At 42.3% G+C, this 26,599-nt stretch overlaps 1 protein-coding gene and 1 long non-coding RNA gene across 4 annotated transcripts in view; both read left to right on the forward strand.

Annotated features, from left to right (window-relative positions):
* Window positions 1-26,599, forward strand: part of ENAH (ENAH actin regulator) — a 120,935-nt gene that overhangs the window by 23,114 nt on the left and 71,222 nt on the right. The window contains exon 1 of one of the 3 annotated variants that reach the window (XM_064415381.1): window positions 10,167-10,553. The exons of the other annotated variants lie outside the window; for them this stretch is intronic. Within the exon in view, the coding sequence (XP_064271451.1) occupies window positions 10,549-10,553 (5 nt within the window). The 5' untranslated portion in view covers window positions 10,167-10,548. Of the gene's footprint in view, window positions 1-10,166; window positions 10,554-26,599 lie in introns of those variants that run through there. 3 annotated transcript variants of the gene reach the window in all.
* On the forward strand, window positions 2-6,454 carry LOC135297632 (uncharacterized). Its single transcript, XR_010359558.1, has 2 exons — window positions 2-3,066; window positions 6,111-6,454. It is a non-coding gene; the product is annotated as an uncharacterized LOC135297632 (long non-coding RNA).

The raw sequence follows: 26,599 nt of genomic DNA on the forward strand, positions 1-26,599 counted from the left end.
TCTCTGCTGTTACGTTTAAGTCCCCTGAATGCAGTTGGAGAAGCCTTTCCCTGGTTCTTGCAACTAGCCAGAACTCTGCTGTAAGAATGCAGTAGCTGGAGAGAAATCACTAAACAAGTGAGGTCAGCATCTCAGGAGAGTCTGTCTGCAGAACTTTTTAGGTAAAACCTCAGCTTTGGAAAATTCTCAGCTTTTGAGGAAAACCTGTTGTGAAGGACTTAGCAAGGGTACACACAGCAGGATGTAGAAAGGGAAACACATTTTTGGCTGCTTGAGAGCCCTCACAGAAACCAGTAAGATGTCCAAAAGGTCTGAGAATTTGAGGGAGAAATTCTTGTGAAGCTGAGCAATTTTGTGAATTGCAGCTGGCTTCACAGAATTCTTAGATGAGGAACAAAAAAATGCAAGGCAGTCTCTTGTGTGCTTATTTAATGTAATTAATTAATGCATTTTGAACCACTTTTTTTTGGTGCAAAGGGATCTTAATTATAGCGTAAAATTCAGCTGTAATTGGTGTAAAAGATCTTCATGTAAATGAAAAGATGAGCTGCTGTGTTTGAAATGAAGGGAAGAAGAAATGCCCTGTTGTAAGGTCACAGTTTATGTGGGTCGGAGTCTCAGCTGATTTATGTTAAAGGTTAACTCACACAGAGAGAACACGCTCAGGGACTTGTGTAGCACATGAACCAGCATTGCTGTCCTGGGTGAGGCTGTAATGCAGTGATAATGAGGGTAACTTGCTTATTTCTGTAACTTACAAGATCTATTCCAAAAATTGCCTGAAAATTCTACAAATGAAGAGGTTTGTAGAGAAAGCTCGTGGATTTAGCTGTGCTCCAGAAGGACTCCTGTGTCCAAGACCTTCCTGCAGCCTACACCAGCCTGATCTTCCTGAAAAAATCAACAGCTTTGGGCTTTCCTTAGTGATCTGGATGTAAGTGGAGGCAAGAGCACCTCTTTGTTATTTAATTTCACATGAATTTGTTTATTAAGGTGAAATTTTCTACATCTCTGTAGAAGTCACAGACCAGAACTCCAAAGCAATGCTTTTAGTCCCATTTTGTTCAGGTTCGAAGGTATCACTTCTTGTGGAGTGCTTTGATGTAACATGATCTGATTCATGCATGAAATCCCCCTGTAATTCCCTGGGCTAGTTCATCTTCTGAGCTTTACCTAACTCCTCTCCCTTCCCAAGCAAATCCTGCAGCAGTTTCCAGCCTGCTCTGAGTTACCACAAGCGTGGTCAGCCTGGAAGCCCCATTATGAGGCAGGAATCCCTGTGCTTTGGTGGGACAGGAGGCACATAGCTGCTCTCAGCTGTCCTCTGGACACTCCATCTGTTCCAGATGATGGAGAAGAATGTGAAGTTGATGATAGTCATTGTCAAAAGAATCTTGTAATGTCTCTGTTTTAAAGCTCCTTTTGAGTTTTCATGATGAAGTTAAGAGATGGAAGGGCAATGCACAAAAGCTTTATCAGAGTAAGTAACTGGCCTCCTTTGGTTTTAAAGCCAAAATTAAACTGATAAATGCAAAGCCCACCTCTACAATGGCAGACTGACTTTGGTATTATATTTTCTCTGGATTTGGTTTAGAGTAATGTTGTTATGTTTAGAGTAATGTCTATGAAACATGATTATATGGTAATTCCTTTAAAAAAATTCATTCCCTGCCTTTGTAGATCAATGATTTGTTCTTTTCTCATTATAAATGCTGATGAATTCATACAGGATTTTATAATTTTTTTTAGCATTGTAACCTCCCCACCTTCTTGCTGAAGCCCCATTTAATTTCCTGCTCTTCTTCTCAGCCATTGCTCCAGAGGAGCACACGAGGATTGCCCTTGCTGCTGGGTTTTAGGAGCAGGATGGCAACCTTACACAGAGTCCTATTCAGTTGTGCATTTTTCACCTTACCCATCACTTCTTGTGGAAAGAGATGGGCATCTTATCTTCCTAGCATTTTTATCTGAACATGTTTTTACCAACACATTAGCTCATATTTGTAGAATCACAGAATCCTAGGATGGTTTAGGTTGGAAGGGACCTTAAAGACCATCTAGTTCCAGCCCCCTGCCTTAGGCAGAGACACCTTCCACTACAGCAGGTTGCTCAAAGGCCCACCTGAACTGGCCTTGGACACTTCCAGGGATGGATGCCAAGATCCAGGTGCAGGACCTTACACTTGGCCTTGTTGAGCTTCATAAGGTTCATGTGGGCTCAGTCCTGTCAAGGTCCCTGTGGTGTCCCTTCCCTCCAGCACGTGGACAGCAGCGCTCAGCTCGTGTCCCCAGCACTGACGGAGGTGTTAGACAGCACTGGTCCCCACAGAGACCCCTGAGGAGCACCACTCATCACTGGTTTCCACTTGGACATCGAGCTGCTGACCAGAGCTCCTGCAGAGTGACCATCCAGCCAATTCCTCATCCACCAACTGCCAGCTTCACCAGACTGCCACAGTTTCTCAAATACAATGGACAGTGGCTCAGCCACTTCACCCACTGCGCCCATGTACCTCATGCACCTCAGCAGGTTCCATGGATCTGTACACCTTCACATTCCTTAGATGCTCTGGTACCTGTTCTTCCCTTACACTGCCGTGGTTCCTCATTCCCCCAGTCACCTCCTTTGCCTTCTGTGACTTGGCTGGTGTGGCTGGAGCCCCTGCTGGTGAAAATGGAGGCAAAAACTTCATTGAGACCTCACCCTTCTCCATGTCCCACCTGGGTAACCAGGTCTTCTCTTTCCTTCTGAAGATGGCCCACATTTTTCTTGGTTTTTCTTTTATTATCAATGACCCTATAGAAGCCTTTTTTGTTCTCCTTGATGTCCCTGGCCAGATTTAAATCCATCAGGGTTTTGGCTTTCATAATCTGATCCCTGGCTACAATTCTGTCTATATTCCTCCTGTATTCCTGCTTACACCCTCTGTAGGCTTCCTTTTTCTGTTTGATTTTGTCCAGGAGCTCATGGATGATTTTACTGATGATTTTATGAATATACCAACCCTATCAGATGCTAATGGTTATGGCTGCTAAAAGTTTAGGATGATTCTAAACCATGAACAGGTAAGCAATGAAGGGGGTTTGTTTCTTTGTAGATGTGCCAATACTCTAGTACAGTTGTTTTAATAAAAATAATAATTTAAAACATTGCAAAGCTGGCATTTCCCCTTCACCCACTGGTGTAGTCACAGCAGAATGAATGGATCATTGTTAGAAGAGGCATTTCCCTGCACAAAGCAACCTCTATTCACAATTGGAAGTTTAGAAATGTTCAACCAGTCATGACAATTAGATAAAATCATTGTCTGAGCATCTCTTAGGGTTACAAATCATTCTGTCTCCAGTTGGTGCTACCTGTCCTTGACCTGTCCTTTATTATAAATCCACAGAATCTTTAAGACTGACAACAACTCTAGTGGAAACAGTCTCTTGAAATATGATTTCTGTTTCCATGTTCAGAACCAAAGTGCAGTTGTTTGTACCTTTAATAAAGAATAGTTTTGTGCCCTTGTGTCCAAGATTAGAGACATGGGATGGAGCTTAGGACAAAACCACAAAGTGTCAGTGGAAGCTTTTGAGAAAGTGAGCTATGGGAACAATGAAAAATTTTGTTTGGTGACAGAGAGCAGTTATTTTTGCGATAGTTGATGTCTGAAGAAATCTGTGATAAAATTTATAGCTATTTAGAAGAGAAAAAAAAACCAGGGAAGATAGATTTCATCTAGACACAGTAAGTCTAAGAGAAACAAGGGAAATTTTACAAAGAAGAACTTCTGACAGGAAAATGTATTCTGGATAGTAGAAGGTTGTTTTTTGAAAACTCTAAAAAAAGCCTGGTGAAGAATTTTTATTGGTCTTTCCCTACCTTTACTTATTTACATGCTCCAGAAGATGAATCCTTTCTTATTAACCAGTAGGAAAGCCCAGCATTCAGCAAGGATTTGAATGTAGAGTCTCCACAGTACTTTTTAATGAGAGGTGTTCTTGGAAAGCAGTCAGTTGACCGTAGTAGCTGAATTCCTGACTGCAGCACTCCAGTCAGTGTCAAACACTCGGGATGAGTTGTTTAGAAATAAACCTGTGACACAGGAAACAGGGTACGAGGTGGTTCTGTGCTCTGAGGGTGGAAGGAGCTGGAGAAAATCCATCGCTGTTTATGTGGTTGTGTTTGTGACACATGGGAGCTGAACTAACAGAGGAAGTGGAGAATAAATAAATACTCAGCAGAGAGTGGTTATGGTTAAGATCCCTAGTCCTGTAAGCGTGACTTAGGGCCAGTTGCAAGGAATTCCTTCTCATTGATTTTATAGAGTATATCTACATTCTGAAATAGATTCTAGCTAGTTATAGTAATAATAATGGCATGTGTTAACGTTGTAATCTCTTAAGAGCTCATTTCTTCACATGTCTTTTTATAGAAACATTAATTCTTTTGGCAAAAAAATTTTGTGATGTTCTTTCTAAAATACTGAGGAAGAATATTTTTGCAACTGCTGCTTTGTATATTTTGGGTCTCATGCATGATTTATCACTTACTAAATTTGAAATCCAAATTATGGAACTGGCTATAGCTATTGCCAGAAAGCAGAATCTGCAGTGCTGGAAAAGGACTAAAAAGGTTATCATCTGACTAAGCTGCAACCTTTCTTGGAACAATATTTGTTTTGTAGGTTACTAACAGCTTTGCAATCCACAGGTGCTCACTCACAATAGCAAAAGTGTTGTAATTCATCTATAATCAGGACATTATTTTTACTGCAAGTTATTCCAACTTTGCAGTCAATGGAAACTAACCAGCTATAGTAAAAGTGTTGTCATTCATCTATAACTGGGACAGTACTTCCATGGTAAGTTATTCCAACTTTGTAGTGAATGAAAACTTACCAGCAATAGTAAGTGTGTTGTCATTCATCTAAAATAGAAGGGAAGAGAAAGGAGAAGGATGGACAAAATGCAGAACGTTATTTGCAATGGAGACTGAGTAAAATAACCCCAGGGAAGTGCAAGGTAATGTTGAGTTGGTGAAATTCAGTACAGTACCATTTCCTTTGGCATCTGCCTGCCTAATCTCAGACAGGATGAAGGGGTGCAGTGCAGTGAACGTGCTCTGGTGAAGTCAAAGCTCAGCTGGGGTTGTAGAAGCTGCTTGCAGAGCTCAGTGCACTTTAAGGTAGAGTAAGTAAGGCAAGTAATACCTGAGTATTTTAAAGCTGGCTTAGGCATGGGAGACTGCAGTGTAGACATGCCATACACAGCTCTTCTAGGCAAGAAGCCTGCCCTTTTTTATGCTACAAGAACACTGTAGGCACTTAACAATTATTAATAATAACTAATTAATAATGGCCCAAATCCTTGGCTGTGATTGAGTTCCTCAGAGAAGAACTCATCTAGAGTTGTAAGAAAAGATGGCTCAAAACAATCTTAACTAAATCCTGGGCCAGCTTTGTGCCTTGACTTTGCTCCAGCAAAAGATAAAGCAGCAGAGTACAATTTGTTCTGAGACATTAGCAAGGGAGAGAGAAGGACATAATGAATACATTTTATTGGTAATGCATAAGAAGAATGCAGAGTGGTGGCAAATAAGACTATTAGGGGATAAGAGTATAAAATTAGATGGAAAGGAAGAGATGAGATTGGTCAATTGCACTGGTCCTAAATCAACATTTCATCTCAGAAACCACAAAAGTCAGCAGCTGAGTGGAGGTGAATGAAAGACTAGGGTCAAAACAACAATCATAATTTATCTGAGTGTCAGAAAAGCATTTTTGCACTAAGTACACAACACATCGATTTACACTTGATAGACAGTACTTACACAAAAAGAGACTTCAACCCTCACTGAATAGCCTGCAGCACAATACAAATTCTTTTCATGGTAAACCGAGGGGGGAAAACCAATCCCTTTTTATACAAGGAATTTTCACTTAAGTATTTGAGTCTACTGGGAACAGCCTGAAAGACACATGCCATACTCCCCACTCACATCTCCAGGGGCTTGTGGTTTGATGTGCTGATGCTATTTGATAGTGTGGGGGGCACTTTTAGGAATCTTGGTGGAAAGAAGCACAGCAGAAAGCTTCAGCTGCTGTTTTCATTCCTCTTTGGAGGTGCCTGATGGAAGATCTTAGGAATTGTTTGCTTGCACAACAAGGAGCAGGGTGTGCTGGTAGGAAGACCAGATTTCACCTTTGGGAGTCAAAGGACTGTGTTTGATAGCAAAAGATTTCCTTCCTTTGCTGGTCATGTTGTTTTTGCCTTTTTTACAACAGAATAAAAATATTATTCCTTTAAGAAAAGACCTTCTTGGCTATTGTTGTTGTTATCTGCTGAGTCATGCCAATAATTGTTTATTTTAGCATTCCTAGAGAATTTTAGAGATAGTTTACTCCTCCTTCCCCAGAAGGCAGTTAGGAAAAACTGTGTAATTTCATAAATAAAATAAAACTAAGGAGTTTGTAGTTGAAAGCATTTCCTTTAATGGTCTGCTATGCAACAGTTCAGCAGTCAGCTGACTCATGGCAACCTGAAATTGAAAATGACTTGGGGTTGAGGGAAAGCAAGAAGAGGACAGGAAGAATTATAGTAGCCAGTATAGTTTAACTATCTATATAATAGTTGGATCTTCATTTTGTTCAACTAACCATGACCTCACAGAATTGGTTCAGGCGTCAGCTCTGTGTCTGGTCCAGAGCAAAAGATGTATTTATAAATTAGATTAACATAATCACTGATGAGAAAAATATGTTCAATTACTTAATTCACTTCTGTTTTGATAATCTTCAATGATACCAGAAGCACACTGTCAGAGCTATTTTCTTTTAGTCCACCATTTTTGGAAAGCCCTTCACTATCTCTGGAGAGAAAGCTCATGCTTTGTTGTTGCAACTCTCTCACTTCTATTATGCAGCAAATTGTGTTTTCTTTCTATACTTGTTCTATAGAAAATAGTCCAAACAAGTGAAATAAAGTATCTTTTCTTATGTATTCAAAAAACAGACTCTGGGTGTATTGAGTGAAAAGAACAATAATCCTCAAAAAGCCAAAACCACCAGACAAAAAAAAACCAAAACACTTTCCCCTGTTCCAGAAACTTCTTTGACTGTGTCCTGCTTTATGTTATTTACAGTCATTGAAGAAGGCCAAAGTAATCTTGCATATGAGCTGCTGTCCTAGGACACTGGCTTTTGTAGGACATATAAAGATCTCAGCTACTTTTTCCTTTCTGAAGAAACAAAGATTGGAAAGTGGAAGGGGAAATCTCACTGTGAGAGAAAGCATTACTCTGCTTTTTGAAGCTTTTGGATTCCCTGAATGTCTCCAGAACATTAGAACATCATGCAACCTCCTCCTGACCCTGTATCAAGGGGGATCCATACTGATGAGATGTGATGGGATCCACTGGGTTTACTCAGGAATAGCCTGCCAAGCCTGTTGCATTTGGCTGATAGGAAACAGGAGCACATCCTCTTCTGCTTTCTGCCTGGGTGAGCCATTTCAGAAAACCTTTATTAGTCAGGTTGTTTGGAGAGCAGGCACACCACACTGCTCAACCTGAGCTGGCTTAGCTTTTCAGAGCACCTAACTTGCAGCTGAGCAGCAGAAAGCGAAGGAGGGAAGAATGCAAAGTGGTTTTGGGGTATTCTGAGCTGCTTGGATGCAGAGGAAGAAGGGCATGAACACAATCCTCGGACACTGATAAGGAGAACCATTACATGGCACTGCCTCGTAGGTTGTCACGGGCCTCAGGTTATTCGTGTGACACCTAAGAAGGCTTTCTGCCACACTGGTTCTGTCACTGCCAGAAGAAGGGAGAGGGTGCAGAGGGCATTGACACCCACGCTGTGCTGCTGGAGGATCCTGTCAGCGAGAAAGGTGACAGCAGGGTGGCACCAAGTGCCTTGGACACAGGACACACCGAGCTACTGCGGCTTGGGAGCAGGCAGATTTCTCAATGCATAATTCAGCACCACAAACATGTACATGACACTAACTCCTTCCTCTGCTAGACTGCTTTCGTTTCTTGACAACAACCTCACTAAATTGACCTGGAAAGAAAGAGGCATTCAACGTTTATAATTTGATTTCTGCCCTATATAATTCTGGCTCCTCTCCTTCTCATGTAGCTGCTAATATGAGTTACTGCAGATTTAGTATTTTGTTACAGATTAATTCAATGGGATTTTTGACTAAGCTAGCGTCCAAAATGACTTTGCACTTGGTGACATCTGCGATGCCAGCATGCAAAATGCTTCTTCTGGCATTTTTACAAATTCTATTGTACCACTGAGTAGGTCTTGAGAAATCCAGCTATGGCTGTATCTGACTTGGCCAAGAACACCTCGTAATATAACACAAATAGCGATAATAGTTATTTTGCAGGAGTAAAAGCTTCTGGCTATTTTCATTCCCTCTCAGGCAGACCTGGAGCCCAGGCATACTTTCAGTGGTTTTTATATACCTGTCACAGTCAAAATTCTTTTAGGTTTGACTAATAAGACCAGACAGTTGCATCAGGACAGACACATTATGATCCTGATTTTTTTTCTGTTATAGAACAACTGGTATCTTTGAACAAAATCCTCCTTCTTCTGTCTCTGCCGTTCCTTCTACTGATGTACCTGCTGAAGCCCATTAGACACACATCTTAGATGTGTCTATACAGATTTCTGCTTGGCTGCCTTCAAGAGAATTTTCACTGCCAGGATGGCTTTCTTTCCAAACCTTTTATTTGGAGGATGTTCTGGTGATAGGAAGCCCAGACCTTAGAAAATTCATTATGCCTTAAGAACTCAGGTCCAGTGCCAGTCATTAGAGTCCTCAGCATTTGTTGAAAGCAATTAAGGTAATTTTATTTATCAGATTCAATTGTGTCCCTTTTTCAGATTGTCTTTACATTGTTGACAAAGGTACACAGTTTTTAAGATCACGATGTCACTTTTCTTCTGATTACTCATCTGCATTTTGTGATTCACCTCTACTGCAACATTTTCATTGACATCATCCCTTTGCCAGTAAAAACATGTTTTCTTACTAAACTATTCTTCATCAGCTTCAGTTTCAGAGCCTGTCCTTGTTCCCGAGTTAGTGTTTTCTAATAACTGGCCATTTTTTTTTTCATTGATTAGTTTATCTCTTACTGTGCTACTGACACCATTAATTGACAGAGTGAGTCTGCCTCACTGATCAAGGAAGAGGTGGTGTCAAATAGCTGAGATTCATGGTAAAATCCCCTTACATGTGTGGAACCTACAGCAGAAATACATATATATTTTTAAAATCTTCATTTTTTTATATCTAGAAGTCTAGACACTTATAAAGAAGATGTTAACACGTTTGTTTCTCATGTATATTTTTACTGCTAGACCCTAGAAAGCACTGGTCCTTAGGGAAAAAATAAATTGGAGGTGCAAAAGCACCAAGATGGCTTAACACCATTGGGAATTGCAAAGACACTTGCTCATCACTTCTTTTAACCGAGACGAAAGAGAACGGGCATTCATTCACTCGCTAGTTGAGAGAAAGGAGCCGAACACGAGCTGGGTTAAAGTTACTCGCACAGCGTGCTGGGTCCGCTGCGGGTACCGAGAGCAGAGCGTAAATCTGCCTTTAGGGCAGGCGCGGGGCCACCGAAAGCCGCAGGAAGAGCATTCCTGAGAAAGGCTTAGGCCACCGGCTCCCGGGGCACTGCTGCCCGCAGTGGTACCTGCCGGGCTCGGTGCTCCCTCCCGCGCCGGGCGGGGCTGCGGCCGGACCGAGCCCGGTGCGGCAGCGCGGGGCAGGGGCAGCGGGAGGCGTTCACACGCCGCGATCCGCCGGCCGGGACGTCCATCCCGGGAGCCCATCCCGCCCCTCGGCTCCGGGGCGACTCCCGAGGCCGCCGGGGAAGAAGCTGCCGCGGGCGGGCGGGCCGTTCTCCTGAGGGGCGGCGGGCGGCTCTCCTGAGGGGTGGGCAGTTCTCCTGAGGGGTGGGCAGTTCTCCTGAGGGGCGGCGGGCGGCTCTCCTGAGGGGCCGCCGCCTCACCTGCGGCCGCCCCGTCCCTCCACCCGCGCCGCCCCGCGCCGGGGCCGCCGAGCCCCAGCGAGCCGCCCCGGGCACAGCGCGGCGGTGGGCGCGGCCTCCTCCTCCGCCGCCCGCCCCTTCCTCCCTCCCTCTGTCTTTCCTCCCGCCCGCCGCTCCCGCACCCCCGGCCGCCGCCGCTCCCGCGGCCCCGCCGGTGTCTCCGGCCGCCCCCGCGCTGCCCCCGCCGCCCGCTCTCGCTCTCCTCCTCCTCCTTTCCCCCCGCCCTTCCCGCGCGGTGGTTCGCTCCTCCCCGCCCCTTTCCCCCACCTCTCCCGTCCCCTCCCACCCCCGGCTCCCCGCGGTGGTCTGGCCCGGCCCGGCGGCGGAGGGAGCGGCGGAGCGGGCGGGCGGGCGGCGCTGCCGGGCGGGGGTCTGGCTCTCCGGGGGTCTCGCTCTGCGGGGACGCGGCGAGCGGCGGAGCGGGGCGGGGGAGACAGCGCAGCGAGCGAGGCAGCGGGAGCGGCTCCCCGACCGCGGGCAGCACCATGAGGTGAGCGGCCGGCTCCGGAGCGGGCGGCGGGCGCGGGGCGGGGGGCGATGCTCCGCGCCCCCCGGCTCGGACGGCGCACGGCCGGGAACGGGAACGGCAAGGGGAGCCGGGGGGATCGGCCGGCGGCGGGGGAGGGGGCCGGGCCGAGGGGAGCCCCGCGGTGGGGGAAGGGCCCATTGTTAGTGGCGGCGGGGGAAGGGCGGCCTGCCGGCCCCGTCCCCCCGCGGCGGCGGCGGCGAAGTTGCGGTCGGTGGCGGCGGGGCCCGAGTCCGGGGCGGGGGGCGGCCCCGCTCCGGCGCCTCCCCCGGGCCGGGCACGGCGTGAGCCCCGGGCGCCCGGCTCCTTTCTTTCTCTGCCGGTGGTGGTTTTTTTATTCCCCCCCTTCCCCTCCGCCTTAGCCGGCGCGTGTTGCATTGCAGCAGCAGCTGGGCTTTTCCCTCGGTAATCAATAAAGAGGCGCCGGGGGGGAAGGAGGGAGGGGGGATCCCCCTCTCGGCAGCCGGGGAAGTGTCGCGTTCGGAGGTTGGGGATGTAAACACTGAGGTGGCCGCGGCTGGGGGCGGCGGGGAGGGCGGTGGGTGCCTGCCGCCTTCCCGCCGGGAACTCCCGCTGCCCGCCGGCTCATTCATTCGAAGGCGATTTTCTGCCTCCCCGGCCCGTCCCCCCGCCATCCTCCCCCCCAGCTGGCTTTTAGCGCCTGTTCTGTTTCCATAATCTCCTTTCTGGATTGGTGCAGGACCCGGTGAGAAATGCGGCTCGGTGGCCGGGCGCTGGTCCGGCTGCCCGGGGCCGCCGTGCTCCCTGTAGGCCTGCCCCTCACTCACACACAGCTGGGGAAACGAGTTACTCACGCCTGCCCTTTTTTTTTTTGTTGGCTTTTTTTTTTTTTTTCGCCTGGAAGTTATTGTCTGCCTTGCAGTTGGATATGGACCTTCTTTGTCTTAAAAGACACGGCTGTAAGTCGTGAGGTGCTTTGGAGTGGAGGTCCGGCAAGGTTTGCGTGATCAGAGTCGGCAGATTCCTCTGCTGCGTAAAACTGACGAGCCATTAGAATTCCTGGTCAATTACAGGAAAATCCTCATAAAATTTTTTGTGCTGTGAGGATTCCCTCTTTCAGCGCACCTTCAGTGGAAAGGGTAGCGTTGCAGCGGGAAGCATGGGAACAATCTCCCCGCTGTTTTGTTTAGAATTGTGTTCCTGTATTTCCCTCTAGTTTTCTTTGTTAACTGTAGGTATTTACGTCCTACGTTATTTTAAGCTTTGTTTTGTCTTGTGATAATTTATTTTCAGTTATTCACGTTGCTCATGTAGAAGTCAGATACCCTGCAAATTAAAAGTTACAGCTTGGAAAAAGCTGCAGTTTGTATCCAGATCCTTTAAGCAGAGGTGCTCTTTTTCATTATCTTGACAGCCTTTAGCACAATGAATGCTGCTCAGGCATCAATACCTTGGGAAGCCCCATGTAAGTTTGGGTTTCGTGCTGGCAGAAAGTGCCTGAATTGTGCGGGTGATGCTGAGTGAAGCGAGCTAGAGCAGCAAGGCTGCTCGCTGTGTGCCTCTATGTGTGCTAGGACTTGTGCCAGCTTGGAGGGAGCACAAGTATTTCTCTCAACCAGCACAACAGGAAAGTGTCTGGGTTGAACCTACCCTTAGGTTGCTTATTTAGGTGTTTGAATAGTTGACTTGCAGCAGCGAGGAAATGTAGGTAAATGAATATATTACTGGCCTTGAGGCTTTCTGCCCGCTCGTGCCTGGAGAGCATCAGGCTGGTGAGGGGGAGATGCAGTTGTGATTTGGAGGGTCGCTCTGATGAGTGCTCCTGGGGTGTTTCAAAGGAAACTGACTTCCAGAACGCTTGGTTCCAACCCCCTGGAAAAAAAGAATCAAGCTGTACCAATTAAACTACACAGGCTGAAAAAATGATGTGGTTAAAGAAGTATTTTCTCTCTATAGAGGCACTATTAAACTCACTCAGTTTTGTTTAATTGGTCCGACTCCAGTACAATGGCAAGCTTTCACTGCGCTGCTCTCTCTTTGGACTTGTTTAGACTATGGTTGATGGTATATTTCTGAAACATGTTTAAACAGTATCTTCATGCTGTATATTGCTCAGGCAATGACTTTTAACGTGCATTTGCTGGTCAAAGCAAGGTCTGACGGGTGAGGAGTGACAGGGTAGATGGGACAGAAAACCAGCATTTCATATACAGCTCCTGTGTTTGCAGGTGCTGTTAAATCTTAGCAGTTCATACTAAAAATATACTTTTGGCACAATGCTGATGGTCTCGTGGAATGAGTAAACTGCGTTCTGTCATTGCTGTTGGGCAGGTAAGTATGAAGTTGGTGTTCCAAAGAATAAAAAAAAAAATAGATGAACTGGGGCAGGGTGCTGGGGGGAGAAGCACCCTCGCTTTCTCTCCTGTGGTTTGGCTATTCTTCAGCCATCATGAGCCTGAACTAATACTGATGATTTGTGTTAAGATCTTGTGTCTTATCTGGGTGTTTAGCTGGTCAGTTGCCAAAGAGCAAACTGATTTTCCTTCTGTCAGATAATACTGAACATCGTTTTGAAGAGCATCTTTGAATGTTAAAATAATGATCAGTTCTGTAAGACACAAACACCGACACTACACAAGAATTAATTCTTGCAGAAGTCTGCTTTGTATTCAAATTGAAATGATCTGCTATTTGAATAACATCTGTTGGGGGTTTTAGGTTGCAGAGAAACTCTGAATATTAAATATCCCAGTTAAATGGCCTAGCCTGAGTATGAAGTTACTTGGTTCAGGAGCCAGCTTGAATAGGGCTGTGTGTATCTGTGTCTCCTGCCCTAGGTAAACAGCTGATTCCCAGGAACACCTGTTGCTCTCTTTGTACTCTGCTTAGCTGACAGAAATGCTGCCCCTAATCCAGTTTCCTGAGAGCACTTACAATATAATAGCTATCCAGGAATGGGGATATTCAGTGAAGTTTCCACTCACCAGCTGACTGGAACATGGTGAAGATGCAGGTAACAGCAGAGTTTGGTGCCCCTGTTCTAGTAACAGCATGACTTCCCATCTATTTGTACAAGAACGTGTGTGAACAGACTTTTATTGTAGCATATGTTGAAGTCTGTATTACAGAAGCTGGTAAACACAACTCTGCTGCTCGAGCTGGAATTCTGCAGTGAAAGTTAACTGAATTGCCCTTTTTTTTTTTTTTTTTGCATATCAGGCTCATTTTGAGTGTTCACTCCAATAAAAATAAATGAGCTTTACAAGATACTGACTTTTTAAAAATCGAACTGTACAGCCTTCTCTTGGGATTACTACATCCATTTCTTTGTGTGGGAAAGAATTGTTTTTCATTAGTGTGCTGGTCAGAAAGCAGACTGCTTAGTTGGGTTTCATTTCCCAAGTTCCCAAGAACTGGGAAAGAAACAGTATTTTTAAGAAATTTTAAATTCTGGTATTTCCAGAGCCTAGTATAATACTTTGTGTTTATGATGGGCTACTATGCATATCATGTATATGTGAATTTCATTCCATGTTTAGATAGGGCAAACAGCTAAATTACTATAGTTTTTGCCTTTTCTGAAAAGTCGTGTTGTATTCTCACTTGTGTTTTCAGGCTAAAAAGGTAGCTAAATTTGTGGTCTCTAAGCCACACTGAAATTTCTATTTACTTAAAATCAGCAGCTTTTCTGCTCAAATATATTGCTACAGAATGCACTTTACATTATTATTTAAAAGTCAGCATATTTTATGGGTTAGTAAGCCTTCATTATATTTTAAGTGTTGTGCTGAGAAAACTAATACCATACTCACTGTTTACTGAGTGAAAGCCCACAGCACAAGTAACAAAACATGTACCTTCCTTGGGACTAGGAATGCTTGAAGGAACCCACACACATTTCCTGGGGTTTCCAGGAAAGTGGGTATGCAAGAGCATTATTAGTGACAATAGTACAGTTCAGACTGCTGCAATAACTGCAGTTATTTAAGGTGGTGAAATAGCACAGCAGCAAGGCCATCAATTTGATGGTGACATTAAGTTATTCTTGGATACGTAAGGTAACTCTTTGGAATTGTGCCTTTAGTTTTAATACTTGCCCGAATGGTGTATTTGAAATAGGAACCTTAATTTAGTTGAGAAATATTTGACAAAATGTTGGAAGTGCATGCAGGCATTTAAATTAGACTGGATATGCATAACTGCAAGCAATACAGTTCCTAAAATTGCTTGTATCTCAAGAGAAAAATTGGTGGTGTGGGCAGGTTTGTTTTTTTTTTTTTTTTTTCAGGTGGATTCAAGAATTCGGGTTACTTTCCTTGTTCTTAAGTATACTAACAGATGGACTGAGTCATCTGTCTGATAGAAGTGTGGTCTTTAGCTTGCACTTTATTTGTGACAGTTGCAAGTAATTTTTGGACAGGCTGTTTCTGCCCACCTGATATGGGATCTGACAGCTGTTTTGCCCGCAAGGCCTCTGGATAGTTTAGTGAATTATTTTGATAGTAAAAATATAAATCTTGAAAAATTTACCCAGTGAATGGAGAGTGCAGGAATGAGAATCCATTTTTTTTAGACAAAACTATTTATGACCATCTTAGCAATTATGTTGTCAGCCTCTAAAAATTAGAAACAGTCTGGGAGTGTGTATAATTTAGGAATGCTCTCTGGAAGGGCATGTACAAGTTTTTTCTTGACTCCGGTTCAGGGTTTCATGTTTGCTGTTGGAGGTCAGAAAACAAGAGCGAGTTAGTTGGCATCCTGCTTGGGGCCACTCTAGCCTAAAAGCCTTTTTTCTCCACTTCCATAAAAAGCAGAAACATTTTTCTCCCAGCACCTGTTTCAGTGGATGCTTTGCCCTAAGTGACGTCTCTCGGCGCTGCCTTAGGCATGTGATTGGAAATACTTTGTAATGAGGGCTGCTCCTTGCCATGCCAGGGCAGCTCATGTGGAACTATTATAGAAGTAGGTTATTGAACCACTGGATAGAGTCATTTGCTTTCATTACTAGAGAGAGCAAATGTATTTTGTGAAACAGATATTATTCCCTTCTTTGCTTTGACCTTTCATCTAGAATTGCTTTTGACAGATCATGCCTGCTTCCACTCAGCAGTGGAGAAATCCATGTGCCAGCTCTTTAAACATCCAGGCATGTTTAGGTTTTAAGAGTGCTGTGGTGGTGAGAGAGAGCAGAAGATATGGGCTTTTTGTGTTTGATTCAAAAAAAGTTGACTTCTAGTCGTAGCTCAAATTAAATGTTGCAGAGACTGAAGTCACATCAGCCTTGCTGAACTGTCAGCTGTGTTATTTGTTGGTGCCTGCCTCCCTCTCCCACCCCACCTTGCCCTGCCAGTCCTTGGGAATTTGATACAACTACTTTGTGTTCTTGGTCTGTTAGAATCTCCCTTGGGATTAATGTGAGATTGAAGCTGCTTTTGTACCTGCCTGTATTTAAACCTGCAGGTGAGGAGCCACTGTTGTGTCCCTGCTGTGCCTCTCCTGCCTGAACTTCCCATGGGTTCTCACAAACCTGGAAAAGAACATAGTTTGTGTGGAGCTTTTTTTGGTTGAATAATGTACAGAAACTTTTTCCCCTTTTAGAAACAACTGCACCACCTTATTTTACCTTTCAAATTTTCTAGCACGAGAAACAAAAACGTATATCTAAGTAATTGAGTCGGATTTGAAAATGCTCTGTAGCAATACTGATTATAGAGGAAAATGTTGAATTTTATACTTCAAATACTTCTAATAAATTGTCCTTGTGATTGCCAAACCTCTTCCCTGCTATCATGTGTTATGAGTCTCCTTCACTGTGGCTGTTTCATGACTATTGTTAGAAGTGTTCCAGAAGAGAATGGGAATGTTGTGCTTACCAGCCTCTGATGGTGTGTGTCCTGCTCCTAATGCTATGGTTCTGTAGGCACTTTTGGGAGCTTATGGAGCTGCTGCTGGGGAGGTGATGTGACATCTTTCTGGGTCTCCTGCCCAAAGCTGGTGACAGCCTGGTGGAGCAAACAGGGCTGTTCAGTGGGATGTGAGATGATGTGTCAATCCGCTTCGGATTAGTCTTTCCAGCTGAACTGCTTGTAACAAGCACATGTTTTGGGAATCAATGCACAAGTTAATGTGGGGAATTGAAGTACAACTCTCTTGTATCTGTGAGTAATCTTTAGGCAAGGCTTATTAAAGGAAAACGCCATCAATATTCAGGCAAAAAAAAAATCTGCTCTTAATTTCGCATATTGAAAATTCTCCAGGCAAAGCTGTTTTATGTAAAAGAGGAATAGCAAAAAACAATTTCAGTTTAGTCCAAAACTGGTCTGCTCCTTTGCTAACTGTGTGAGTTGGTGTTGTGTGTTTTTTTCTTTTTTTTTTTTTTTTTTCTTTTATTATGGTAAGGAAAAGGTGCTGACACCAGGTGAAGTATGGGAGAAAGAAATGGAAACAGATTGCACTCCAGAGGCTGATACTAAAATGCTACTTTGCTGGACTGGTGTGCTGCCAGAAATAACTCTGAACTTCTAGTTTGCAGCACAAATGCAATTGAAAGGGTTTTGTTTGGAATTGTTCTTTTATTGTCTTTTCTTTACAAATTTGAATTTTCTGTTTCCTGAAATGGATTCCAAATAATCTATACTTACTGCAAATTCCATACAGAAGGCAAGGTTGTTGTTTGCTGTAGTATACTTAGTACCTAGTTCAAAACAGAAGAACTTTTAAAACCTGGAATTAAGCAGAAGGGTTAAAGAGTAAGAGTAATCATTGCTATAGCTAAGACCTACATAATGCATTAGTTGCAGTTATATAGCAAGTAAAGAAATATTTAAATTTTCTTTTTAGAGGAAATAAATTTCTGTGTATGTCCTTAAAGCAGTTTCCTAAAATGTAGTTTAACTGACTGCTGTCAGTTTATTGCCATTTACCATACAATGAAAGCAGCATTTAAACTGAAATGCTTTGAAGGGCATGTGGTTAAGGTAGAGTTTTATTGTGGTCCCATCTGGCTCCTGGTGAACACTTTTCTATTTCAGTTGTATAGACCAGTATGTCTTTATAAGTGGTCATGTCTGTTAGAAGTTTATGTTTTGTAGAGATTTCCATTAAGTTGCATTTTTTTCCTGTTGTATGGGATTGAAAATGGAAGTACTAAATGGAAAGATGATTTAAGACTCTGTTGTAGTTCATGTATTTCCAGCAAAACTTTCAATGCTACTACATTAGTGGTATTTTTACTGGCACTGGTGAAAGAGGTGGTTGGTAGTTTTAGGTTCCTTTCAGCTTTCTGGTTGGCTTTGCAAATGTGACTTAAGCATATGCTCTGAGTAAATCTGGGCATTGAACCTGGTAGTACTGCTGCCTAAAATCACTAGTTCTTCCAATAACTTATGTTGAATATGTGGCTTTTTTCAGGCTCCAAGCTTCCAGCTCCAGACGAGCAAGAATTTTCCTTTTCTAGCTAGTGTAAGTTTGTCATGTCAATAATGCATTACAATGAACACTGTACACTGCTACACATTTTGAAAACTTTTCTCCCTGTGTTTTCCTGTTCTATAAAAATCTCATTGCCCTTTGCTTTCTTTTAAAAGCTTCTATAAAAGAGTCTTCTATAAACAGTGCATAGTGATGTGTACACCTTTTATTATATCTCCTGTGTTGAACATTTGTTGGTATTTGAGGAAGATGTATGATCCATTTGGCAAGCCTTAGTCCATTAAACAATGCTGGCTCTTCTTTAAGAGTACCCAGCCTAAGTTTAATAAAACTGATTTGAAAAAAATCTTGTTGGATTTGCATTTAAAATTGTGCACAGTGAAGCCTTCCTAGAAAACTTTATTGTGTTCTTGAATGCATTTGCAAAGCCTGTTTTTAGAAATCTGCAATTGGCTACTGTGGGTGACGGTAAATGAACTTTACAACTTCAGAATAAACATAGTTACCTATTGTCTGAAATAGATGGTGTGACCAGACTGACCAAACACTGAAACCTGATCCAAATGAGTCTAATTTTGGCAGAGATAATGAATCAAAATAGTGAATGACAGCACTAGGAAATTGAAGAGTATTGAAGTTTACAATTTGTATATGTAAGTTTAATCACTGAACGTGCTACTTAAGAAAAGGTATGGTTTGGTTTTCATTATGTACTACTCTAGCAGAAATACTGACTTATTTTTTTAAAAATTATTTTTAGAAGTACTTTTTTCCCTACTTCTGAATACCTCTGCTTTGATAGAAATCTCTGAGTATGCTCAGAGATTATATTTCAGTTTATTGTTATACACCGATCTTAGTTGAATCGCATTAGTGTGAGTAGAACAGGAGGATGGTGCAGGAGGTGTCTGATCTATGTATATGAAATAAACACGTTTGTTCATACCTGACTAGGAAAGAAGTCCTGTGTTCCAATCTGGTCTGAAGCTGTCTGGAGGCAGTGGTTCTGTCTCTAGGCTCTGGCAGTCAGTGCTTTTTCCCCCTTGGTTAGAGCCTGCTGTTGGAGGGCTCAGGGAAGACATGAAACACCTTTCCAGTTCAGTGTTGTTCTCACCAAAAGAGAAGACTGAGGAGAGAGGTCCATTTTGGACAATTAGCAGGGAACCTGTGTCTAATCATGAGTAGGAGGATGAGGAGATGAATGATTAGAGCACTTGAGCAGTAATTGAACTTAAGCACAAGATGTTCAGCTGTAGTTCAGCTGCTTCTTTAGTGTTGTGTGTTTTGGAGAGTAATTGAGAATGAGGTTTTGTACCATTTCAATGGTTTCTTTGGGTTTTTAGCTACTGAGTGGAAATGCAGTAGTGGCTTTTGGATGAAAATTCTAACTTTGGGATTGAGGAAGAAGACTAAAGCAGTAAACAATAAAAGAAGTTAGTCAAATAGATTTTACATCTTCAAGATCTCATGCTGCAGTCTGAAATACTGCAGTGGAACTATTATTCTAGTTTCCACAGCATGGTGTGATGAGTCCAGTAGCCTTTGGTTTGGTGATCAGCTGTGTTAACTGCATCATACATTAATTATCCTGTCAATGATTACTGCTGCACTTCACATCTGACCTTGCACCTAAGTTGTGAGATGAAGAAATCTGGACTGCTGCACTCGGGGGTTTGATTTTGTATTCTGGCAGTATCTTCCAGTAGTCTGTTCATAAAGTTTGGAGGATTAGGGTGGCTTCAGGCTTCTTTTTTGGCATACTGTGAAGGTGAATTTGAAACCAAAGGGTATTTCTTTTATTTTGTGTACCTTTCTTAGTCACTGAGAGAACAGGGCTGTGCTCCTGTAATTGTCACAGGAACAGAGCTTCCAACAATAACTAAATCCACAAATGGATGGCAGTATGACAAACTCAAAGGTTGTCTTGCAGGTTATGAATGCTGCCGCTGTAGCTGGGTTGCTCTAAGCTTATGAACGTGACAAAGGTTTTATAAGGAGAGGCAATATCTTTTATTAGATCACCTGCTGCAGTGGTGGGGAACAGGACATGGGCAATTTCACACATCCAAGGGCTGAGTTCCTCAGAAAGTTGCTCAATTATTTGGAGACACCATGTGGAGATTTTGTAATGTGTGGATTGTTGCAGATACAGGTAAACGTTACTGTGTGGTTGATTTTTTTATAGGTAGCTCATAGTTTTGATGTCTGACCTCATAGCAATATTTGGTGTAATTCTTATTTCAGAGATTAAGGAATTGGGTGCTGGAAAACAGGTTAGCAGCTGTAGGATCTATTTAAATTGCAATTTGTTTTTGTGTTGCTCTACAAAGATGATGTCTGCATAAAGGAAGTGGAGATTGCACTGCAGAGAGCAATGTCAGAAAGTAAACCTGTGAAAATACTTTTCAAATGTCACTGTTTCCATGTACAGCATGAAGATATATTTTCCTTTGAAGCATCTGACTACTGGAAATCATTGGGGGGAAAGGATGCTTGGAATGCCTTTTTTAAAGAGCCCACCTGTTATTTTTGTGAAGACATTGTCTTGGTCACTAGTGTGACTTCGTGTAGTAAATCTGTGAGGTGCAGATAGAAGTGGATTGCATTGCAAGACTTGCATCTTTAGACATGGCTAATGCTTAATAATACTTAATAGTAGGATTTTATTTTCCCTGTTGAAATCCCCAGTTACCACAGGGTAGAGGAGTGTACTGTTAAGCTAATTCTGAGTATCCTGGATATCTTGCCTTGAATTTCCATGCCTCCTTTTCTTAGGGCAGATGGATGCCAAGCAAGAGACCTCTCCTCTTGTAGTGCTCCCTGCCCCAACAATAAAAAGAAAACCTTGATGTGAAGACTTCATGTAACTGTGAGGGATGCTTGCAGTTTTGGTGATTTGTGTAGCACCAGTCTCAGCATTCACCAGATTTTGAATCCATGTATTTGAAATCTCACTTTTTTTTCATCTTGAATTGAACTAACCTCCTGATCCTTGAGTGTGTCTGTGCTTGGGGTGGCTGTAGGGACTACACTCACCCCAAAACCCACTTATCAGGTATTTTGGTTATAACTCTCAGTGAGCTTAGCTTGGGCTTGTCTTGGAATGGGGGAGGGTGTTTAAGGAAGGACTAGGAAAGAAACAAAAGCCTGAGAGAGGATTCTCTCCAATTTTCTGGTGCATATTTTTATATAATTTATGATGTATCAATGTATCAATTTCCCAGCCACTTGAGTGATTGTAATTTTCTTGTTCTTTTGGGAACGTGGGGAAATCTTGTGTAATTCATACTGTCTTACAAAAAACTTTCCCATGAAGGGGCATGGAGTTTAAGTGTACACACATTGTTATGAAATTGGAAGATAAACTCATTTTAAATTCAAAGTAGTTTGGATAGGTGCTCATTTTTTATATTTTGTAAGACCAAACTGATCCCCCAAACAAAACAAAGCAAAACCATTTGGAAATAAAGCCATAGGCTTTTCTTTCAAAATTTAAGTGCCTTAATTTTTTTACGTAGTATGACAGAAATATTGTGAAATGACAAAAGCATTTCATGCTTAAGAATGGAAGTTTTGTGCATCTAAGAACTTTTTCTGGGTCATTACTAAAGAATTAAAATGTTGCTGGCCATATGCACTGCAGCAGGAAATTTTCTCTTGGCAGCACCATATCCTCTGGCCACTTCAATGCACAGAATTATTTAAATGTAGAACAGAGTAAATGCTGGAGATAGCATCTTTGGTGGACTGGTGACAAAGGTGATGTTTATGCTGTGGATGTTCTCTTTCTCAGGAAGACTGGGGTTAATTGTAGCTTGGCAAGTGCAAAAAAAAAAAAAAGTTCCATATTGTTTTTCTGCAGTAGATTCCTGTTGCTATGCAACAAACAGAATGTCACTTAGTACAGGATATATTAAATTGGTATTCCCAGCACATATCTCTGCCCGTTCATTTTATACTTTAGCAGGAGGGTATGGTTCTGGCTTCCTGTAGCACTGGAGTATGAAGTGTGTATTGGAGCTGCTATTCTGGGGCTGCTGGAGCTGCCCTGACGTCAGCGCACTTGCAGAGCCTCTCTTTGTTTTCAGATGGATGGGACACCTGTGCAGCACAATCAGGCTTCCAAGCAGACAAAAAAGGGCTGGTGGTTATCTTCCCCGAGGTGGGATGGCATTGCCAAGCAACATGTTAACACTTCAAAAGGGAGAAATTTGTTATATGGGAAAAAGATTATTGGGCTGTGAATTGTGAAGAGCTTTATACGTGGTGCAGATGGCACTATCTGAATCTTTAAACCATAATATCTCGTTAATTTTTAATTATTAAATCTAATTTTAGTATTTGAATATGTTTATACCTCCTTTGCCTACCTTCTCATTTCCCCCAGTGCTAAACCCAACCAGTCTCAGCATCTAAATTCTGCACATTTTCTTTCAATGGATTCTGGAATAAATGTTTAGAGCGTGTTTGGGAAAATTACCCTCTGTGGCTCTGGAACCAGTAATTAAGTAATGGACAAATGACAACATCTGGTAAGGCATTATTTTATAATCTAGTTAGTCTTCTGTAGTGGAAAACAAGGCAAAAGTAATATTTGAAATCTAGGAGGATGTTAATTTGATCTTTGTTTCAAAGTCTGTCAAGCAGTATAGATGTCTGAAATACAGAAAATGAAAAGCTGAGGATTTGTAATACTGTGGTTTTGTAACATAAGCATTGTGTCTCAGGTATGATGTTTATACTATGCAATCATCTTATTTTAGTCAGTTTTCTGAATTTTTGTAGGGGTTTTAAAAGACAATTCTCAAAATCTAAGCTGAAATTAAGATAGATATTTAAATTAGCAGGTCAAATACTGTCACTTTCTTGCTCTTAGAACTGTCTAACATCTCTTTAAATCTGAAAGAGATTTGAAAGTAGCTTTTTAAAAAAAAATACTATAGTAAATGTACTTATGTGTGGCTTCTTAGTAAAGCAGAAACCAAAAGGAAGAGTTGAAGTAAAGCTAGGAAAAGATTCAAAACACCTCTCAGTACTGTTCTCTTGCTTGTTTTGCCAAGGGGGTGTCTCTAATCTATAAAGCATCATTGAGCAAGCAGCCTTTAGTAACCCAAATGCCTTTCTGGTAGTCTGATGCTTAATTCAGACCTCAGTGCCAGGGAGTTGTGTGCCTGTCCTCAAGCAGGCCCCATAAAAAACATTTGTGTACACAAAGAGAACTTGATGCAACCTGAAAAATTCTTAGGGCATTTGGTAAGATCAAACCTGAGCTCTGTCACAGAAATTATTTAAGTACATGGACTGGGATGCTTGGGGCCTTTTTTGCTTTCTGTTTTGGGAAGAGGGATCTCTGCTTCTGTTGCACAATTATTTGATGAGAATGAGAAAAGTGCTTGTGACTTGCAATGCTATGATGGCTTGTTTTAGTTCTACCTTTGGCACAGGAAACAGTAGGGATTTGTAAAAATGTCTCCACTTCTTGAGAAGGGAGGTAGAAAAAAATTTAATTGTGAAGGTAATATTTTCATCTGTAACTTTAATGAAATGAACTTATTTTATTGTGTAGGTGGAGAAGTTGTAGGATATACCCAGGAAAGTGGGAAATTTGAGCTGTAAGTTTTAAGTAGTGTGCTGGTAGGCTGCTTAGGTAAATCAAACTCAAGAGTAGAAAGTGGATGTTCTAGAAACACTCTGATTGTACAACAAAGACCATTTAAAAGTTAGGTTCAGGTGCTATGCTGCTATAAATAGGGCTATGACAACACAGTCAGCTTTTCCTATCCATCATCTTTCCCCCCAAACTGAAATTAAATTGGGGGAAATCTTGTAGGTTTGATACCAGTGGTCCAAAGTTCTGTTTGGCTGTTGAAAAGAAATCAATACAATCTTAGTGTATATGTGAGCAGTGACACTACCCTGCTAGTTCTTGGTCATTAATTAATACCTGTATGCATACACCAGATGCAGAATTATCTCAAAAAGGATGTTGGAGCATGTGAATGATTTTATGCTGTTTTTTCCTCCCCTACAATAGGGCTTGGATTCTGGTTTGCAGATAGAAATAGATGGTGGTTTGAAGCCTGCTTTGTTTTGTTTGTTTGTTTTTTAGTTTGTCTTTCTCTGTTGCAGAGGTTGGAAAGTCTCTAATGAATGAGATAGGGAATTGCTTGAAGGTAAGGTGATTTCATGGACTCAGCTCAGTGTTTTCTGCAAGCACTGCTTCTTATTTTTCAAAGAATTTCTGTCCTTTGGTGCTGCTTGAGAGTTGTCAGGGGTGTTCATTAGCTGTGTCCCAGCTTGTTTTTTACTGACTGACTTAAAACTGTGGGCCTGATCTGTCAAAACATTAAATTATTCAGCACCTACCTTAGTCCTTCAAAGCAGAGAGAATCTTAGATGGCCACTGAAGACAAAGGCTCCTAGATAATTTTGGATTAAATAAGCAGCATCAGAAGACTGGGTGCACCAGTTGTTGTGCTTCAGCTCTCCCATGGAGGGAACAACTTCCTCTCTGTTTCTCCTTTACTTTCCAACTTTTTGCTAATTTCTTAAAAAGAAGCTGTGCTCAAGTTTGAACCTCTCAAATGCTATATTTTATGACACTGTGCTTAAACTGTGAATAACTTCTGAATTTGGTATTCAGAACAAGTTTTGATTAATGTGCAAAAAACGTCACTACACATTGAATAATGAAGAAACCTACTAGCTGTTCGTTTACTCCTCAGTTCATCTATCCAAAGTCAGAGGCAGTCTGAGAAAAAAGGTGGGAGGGGTGAGAGGAGTAAGTATGTAACTAAGACTTTTTAATGGTTTTACAACTGCAAGTCACTCCTTCCTTCATATATAAGCAAGCAGAACTTTGCAGTGCTCTTAACTCATGTACTTTTTTTAACTTTGGAGTTTATTTTTAAACCAGAATCCAGTGTAATTCTTTATGTTCTTTAAAAATGGAAATAATAGGCCAAATATAATGTGCCATGATATTTGAAAGGCACGTAGATTTGGAACAGATTGTCAGCTGCATGTGTTCCCTAAAATCACTGTAACTCTTGGTAGATCTTGTCCTGTTAGTAGAGTGTGCACATGAAGGAAAGAAACTGTGATCACAACAAGGTGTGCTTGCCAGGAACCCAAACTCCAGGGATCTGTGGTTTCCTTGTACTGTGCTTAATCAGAATTGCTAACTTCAGCCAATTAACATCTATCAATAGTTATCATCAGCTTTTAAGACAGGACTGGAACACTTTGTTCACTGTCCTAGTGCTTTGTGCAGGTTGGACCTGGTGGCTTTCTCTGAAGGTGCTTTGGATTGGACTAAGTTGAGCTCCCTTTTGTCATACAGATAAAAGATGGGTAATTTTCACCTGACTGGGGCAGTCCAGTCACTCCTTTTAGATAACTGGAAGTGCAGCTGGTCTACAGTAAATGATGAGATGGGTCACTTCTGTGAGTTTTGGCTATATGGCAGATGTAGTCCTGCTTATTAAGGAAGGAGGTGGTGTGGTACCCTCTGAGCAGCCAGGAACAGCTTTTCAAAATATCTGTACACGTTCTCTGCCTAAATCTTTGGAGGCTCCAGAGAAAAATGATGCCAGAGACCATCCGGGCAGACAGATTTTTCCTGCAGGCTCTGGTCTGTAGGTTGCAGTTTGGACACCTCATTTAAATGTATCTTGAATCTGAGATGGTATCACCTCTATTGTGAAACTTTTTCCCATTCTGAGTTATCCTTGGAGGTTTTGTCTCACTACATTATTTAAATCTTCCTTCTGTGTATTAATGCTTCCATGCTCACTAACCATGGATAGTACAGACCAGCTTATTCTCTCTGAAGCTACTCTAGTGTATGTGAGGCTTTGTGTTTCTCCTGAGTCTTTTGAAGATTGAGCTCACCAGTTTCATTAATCTCTCATTGTGGTCTGTTTTTAAGACCTCCTGCCAATTGTTATTCTCCATTTGGTCCACCTCATTTGGAAGCTAAGGCTGATTTTTGTCCAGTCTGCCATGTCCTGATTTGCATCTGTGCACTGGCATGTATCTAAACATAGAGCTGAACTTGTTTTTTCTGTCACTCTTCCAATATGCCAATATTAATCAGAATTCTAACCCTGCTTGCATCTTCTTCTGGGCTCCTCTCCTCTCTGATAGCTAGAATACTCTTCCATCTCTTCATGGTTCTGCTGCAGGCATTGCAAAGCTGCACTTGATATATTTTCTCTGAGTGTAGCATCTGGTGTCTGAATAAGGTTTTCAGCTCTCCTTTCTGCTCTCCTTACAGTAATTTTGTGTATACATCTCTTACAAAAATGCCCTGTGAATGCTGTCAAGAACAAAGTCATTCGACAGCATCTGCCCTCTGTGGTAATTAGTGTAGAACTCCAGAAGACCTGGAGGAAATTAAACTTATTTGACATCATTAGTTTGTAAGTGGCATTGAAAATGCGATTGTTACCTTTTAGCAGGTTTTTACTAATGGTTTGTGCTGGTGTTTTTCTTGTGATTGAAGTTAAATAGGCTCTTTATCGACATGGCAGCCTGCTTCCCTCCCCATTCAAAACCTCGCATCTGCTCTGGATGTAACACTGGGCCCTGGGCTTCTGCAAGCATGATTGACATCC

This window comes from Passer domesticus, chromosome 3, assembly GCF_036417665.1.
Source record: "Passer domesticus isolate bPasDom1 chromosome 3, bPasDom1.hap1, whole genome shotgun sequence".
Taxonomy (NCBI): Eukaryota; Metazoa; Chordata; class Aves; order Passeriformes; family Passeridae; genus Passer; species Passer domesticus.